The sequence below is a fragment of the Cebus imitator genome, unplaced genomic scaffold (assembly GCF_001604975.1).
Source record: "Cebus imitator isolate Cc_AM_T3 unplaced genomic scaffold, Cebus_imitator-1.0 Scaffold150, whole genome shotgun sequence".
Classification (NCBI taxonomy): domain Eukaryota; kingdom Metazoa; phylum Chordata; class Mammalia; order Primates; family Cebidae; genus Cebus; species Cebus imitator.
Window position 1 is genome coordinate 857,400 of NW_016107465.1, and position 4,932 is coordinate 862,331.

Below are 4,932 nucleotides of genomic sequence, written 5' to 3' on the forward strand. Positions count from 1 at the left end.
TGGTAATTAAAAATTTTTTCTTTTTTACATTTTTTTTTCTTTTTTCTGCTGTGAAGAATATGAAAGTCACTGGTAACTAAAAGAGAAAAAACTGAGGTATAAAAGCTTGTTAAAGTTGGAAGGTCTTGGTAACTAACGGGGGATCAGATAATTTTATTTTAGGTTTGAGCTAACGCATAGTTCAGTGAGAACACCATGAGCAAAACATGAGCAAGAGTATAGAACAGGGAGGGGAGCCACTCGTCTGCCTAGAACAATGCTTACACACAGACTCACAAAAGCAACAAAACCGCACCAGAACTGTCACTGATATCCTAAACAATAATAGCAAAAAAAATGGAAATTACGTATTAGTCCTCCAATAAAGATAACATAACCACAGAGTTCTTTATTTCCAGCTGGTATCATCATCATAGGCACCATCATTGTACCATGTTAAGCTGAAGTTCTGATTAGAAGCATTGCATTTCTCTGATTCACGGCTTTTCATTAGCTAATATCACCTAACTGGTGGATCAAGTCTTTTAAAACATAAAGTAAAATTAAGAAAAAAAGTGTAAGAGTGTGGTTTGTTGATGAAATTATTCAGATCACAGGTAAAGAAGATAGGTAATTAACCAAACAATCCAAATCTGCATTTTACAAAACAAAATTTAGTGACTCCTCCAAAGCAAAGCTAAGCCAATGTACAAAGATACAGTCACACCTTCTTAATTAGGTTACCTGTTTCACATCTTGGACGAGATGATGCAACAGGGTATTAGTAGGTCCTTGTTTCTGTAATAAAGAACAAAAGGAAGAATTGTTCTCTTGAATTACCATGTGCTGGGGGTAAAATCTTTATTTCAGAATACATAAGTAACCCAGGATACTGAAAATTTTGTTCAACACTTTTAGTAATGAAACTTAAGCCAATTAACTCTAAAGAAGGTGTTTTCCAAGAGAAGATGCAATTATATGAAATATTTTTCAAAGCAAGATGCAAATATGTAGATAGTAAGACTTTATGTGATAAGAGACAGAAATGAATCCTAGGTAATTTATTACTATCCTTTATCATACAATTACAAATCCTATCACATGAGCACATTTCATCAACAGATATTTATTGAATACTTATTATGTTCAATCAGGGATTCAATGACAAATATAAGCACTATTTTCCTGGAGTGTTTATAATTATAGATAAGAGTGGCTGGCTACTTACCCTAAAAAATAACTAACAATACGTGTGGGTTCAAAAAGAGTTACCAATGTATGCTAGGAACGAATTACTGTGAACTAACTACAGTAATCAAGAAGACAAGATGTGAATAAATCGTTGAAGAAAGAATAATATTTAAAGGACAAGAAAGGGTATTTCAAGAAGTGTTCATGGCGTGAGCAACTGGCGTTTTCACAGTGCGTGAGCCAGGCTAGTTTCAAAAGGGTTTACATGGGAAAGGTACAGGAACAGTATTTTAATAGTGGCCTTAGGTTGAGATACTTCTAATAACTCAATAAAAAGCAATTTGTTCTAATTCACATTTTAGTTTTTATATTTTTACTAGGATAAAATACAATTGATAAGAATGTTTCTCCTTTGGTTGAAAAGTCTGTGTATTTATAAACTATCTTTGTAAAAGAACGTACAAGGAGATAAATAAGACTAAGCTGATCAATAAATAATTACCGGGCAAGGTGTCAGAGCCCTGGCAATGGAAAGTTACTAGTTTACAGGTAGTAAGAAGAATTTACTGACAACAGTATAGGTTTTGAATAAGAAAAGTTTTATTAGAAAGAAAGAATGCTGGAGAAGAGTAGAGCAGGGTGCTTCAGTAAGAGAGAACTGAGCTCACAGTGGTGGATTTTCCTCAGGAGTATTTATAGACCTTAAAGCAGGAGCTTAAGGGTAATTTGAACCACATTAGCCATGTGGGTCATAATAAATGATCGCATTTGTAGACATTCTGGTGTCTTAATGTCAGGAAGGTTCCACAATCAGTTTTAACATGCATGCATTTTAAAGATGTATAGAAATTCTAGTTACTTATAAACGTTGAGGAAAGAAGCCTGGAACTAGACCCCAGCTTTAGATAATAGGGAAGTCTAATTACTTCTAAATTTCTCAGATAAGGAGCTTTGCCTCTGTATGGTCTGCTTGATGATCTTTGCTATTCTCGAATCTGAAGGGAAATGACTGATGAAATGTTCCATACTCACTGTATTGTAGAGCTCTTCCAGTCGAGGGATGGTAAGAAAGCGATGGAGGTTCACTCCATATTCTATTAAGAGCTTCACAAAATCCACTCTATCCATCACTAAAGCATCTAACATTGCTTGTTCCAGGGCACCAGGCTTTAGAAAGTATAAATAAGAAATATAAACACAATTAAGAAAGTAGAAATAACTAAAGAATTACATGTTTTTTAACTCAAAATGACACAGACACAATAATTTTAAAATAAAGTCCTGCCATCAGTGGGTACAGGAAAAAAAGAACAAAAAAAAACTTTAAATACAGTCTAACTAGGCCAGCCACAGTGGCTCACACCTGTAATCCTAGCACTCTTGCAGGCCGAGGCAGGCAAATTGTTTGAGCTCAGGTGCTCCAGACCAGCCTCAGCAACATGGCAAAAACCCCATCTCTACAAAAAATACGAAAATTAGCCAGGCACAGTGGCATGCACCTACGGTCCCAGCTAATTGGGAGGCTGAGGTGGGAGGATCAATTGAGCCCAGGAGGTCAAGGCTGCAGTGAATACTCCATGAATACTCCACTACACTCCAGCCTGAGCAACAGGACGGGATCCTGTCTTAGATAGACGATAGAGAGACAGATAGATAGATAGATAGATAGATAGATAGACAGACAGACAGACAGACAGATAGATAGTCTTACTAAGAAATGTGTAGGATTTAAGTGAAGACATCTTGAAAAAACAAACAAAAAAAATCCTATGTACATGGATGGGAAAACTTGTGGGTAATCTCCCATATAGGCACCGAGGAAGGATAGCTAAGCAGAACCCTGGCACCCTACATATATATATAATATCTTAGTTCATAATTGGAGGAGTGCCTAAGTAGGCACAGTACAGAGCATGAATTAGGGAATAAGCAGCTTATAATCGGAGGAATGCCTAGAGCAGACACAGTGCAGAGCATGATTTAAGAGAAAAACGGTTATACCGGGACAAGAATCCATGGCCCAGGCGGCAGCATTCAGTATCGTAAAGATACCCACTGTATGGCAGGCTTCGGGCGAGAGCCACTCCTCCTAATAAAGGAGTTGTAGGACCTTGCTCCAGTTCTTGTGGAAGGCTGCCCTCAGACCGGCAATCGCACCTTGGTGACTGTGAACTTTATCAGCTCTTGTTACCATGCTGCTGGAAAAGCATTCCCCTATATAACTCATTGGAAGCTGCCAGCAGGTGGCGTTGACTCTGACAGTTCTGTCACTGCTATGTGACTTAAAGCATCCTCCTATAAATCTTAGTAGCTTGCCCATACATAGACGTATTGTACACTATACCCTCTTCACTGCACACAGCCCACCTCCATGCCTCGGTGACCTAATGCGGGTGGATCCCTTACTGCACACAGCCCTTGCCTCGATGACCTAATGGGAATGGACCCCTTGTGCACTGTCCACCTCCCAGCCTAGGTGACCTAATGGGGGTGGACTCCTTGTTTTATTGCTCGCGACCCTATCACTATCCTTAAAGATGACTTCACTCACTGCCCTGCCCCCTAACCTATACACAATAAATACTCACACTTCTGGACATTCGGGGCCTCGCCTGACTCCACTCATAGGTGGCATAGTCCCTGAGCCTAGCTGCATTTTCCTTACACTTCTGTGTCTTGTCTCTTTATTTCTCGGATCCTGCACCTCAGCACAGCATAAGGGACACCCCACTACCCTGTAGGCCATCAGCCCTACAAAAACTGATTATTGTAAAGATCTCAAAGATTCCCAAATGAATGTACAGACTTAATGCAATTCTGATAGAAATTCAAGGTTTTTTTCTTCTTCTCTTTGTTTTTGTTACTTGCCGTGTTTCCATTTAAACTCTACCTGGCTTCTGGGTACAAATGGCAAGTTGAACACACTCATCTAGTTTTTCTCCCACTCAAAACTTCATTAAAACTATCCAAAGGGATTTTTGTTAAGAAATAAATCTACAAGGACAACGAGAACAAGAGAGGAGACAAGAATGCAACACTTTGGAAGCTGGAAAGCAGATGGTCAAATCCGAATTGACTTAGCAGTCCCCAGAAAGCCAAATCATTGAAGTGGAAAATGTCAGGAGGGAGATTCATCCTACAGAATTCCAACAGCAACAAAATCAATGTATACATGCCTAATCCCTTATGTTGGGTTCTTTCCTGGTATCTTTCCCCTTTGATTCCCATAATACTAGCAACAAGGCTTATATGTTCCAGTCAGGGAATCAGAGCATTCTTTTCTGTTAATGTCACCAATACAAGATAAATGACATGAATATGTTGGTATCTGGGGATCCCTGAACTCATGACAGGCAGATCACCCTACTGTGAAACTCAAACCTCTAGGCAAGTTCCAACTGCAGGCTTGGCATTTCTGAAGAGTTTTTTTTATCCCCTACCTTTATCCTCAAAATGGTAAAAGAAGATATTGTATTTTGGGCTGGGCGCAGTGGCTCACACCTGAAATCCCAGCACTTTGGGAGGCTAAGGTGGGCAGATCACCTGAGGTCAGGAGTTTGAAAGCAGCCTGGCCAACATGGTGAAATCCCATCTCTGCTAAAAATACAGAAATTAGCTGGGTGTGGTGCCAGGAACCTGTAATCCCAGCTACTTGGGAAGCTGAGGCAGGAGAATTGCTTGAATCTGGGAGATAGAAGTTGCAATGAATCAAGATTGTGCCACTGCACTCCAGCCTGGGCCACAGAGCAAAACTCCATCTCA

General features: G+C 39.6%; 1 protein-coding gene across 1 annotated transcript in view; it reads right to left on the bottom strand.

Moving 5' to 3' along the window:
* TRPM6 (transient receptor potential cation channel subfamily M member 6) overlaps window positions 1-4,932 on the bottom strand; it is a 161,530-nt gene that overhangs the window by 85,164 nt on the left and 71,434 nt on the right. Inside the window, exons 12-13 of the mRNA XM_017543237.2 lie at window positions 2,203-2,337; window positions 724-777 (exon numbers count right to left, since the gene is read on the bottom strand). Coding sequence (XP_017398726.1) covers window positions 724-777; window positions 2,203-2,337 — 189 coding nt within the window. The remainder of the gene's footprint in view (window positions 1-723; window positions 778-2,202; window positions 2,338-4,932) is intronic.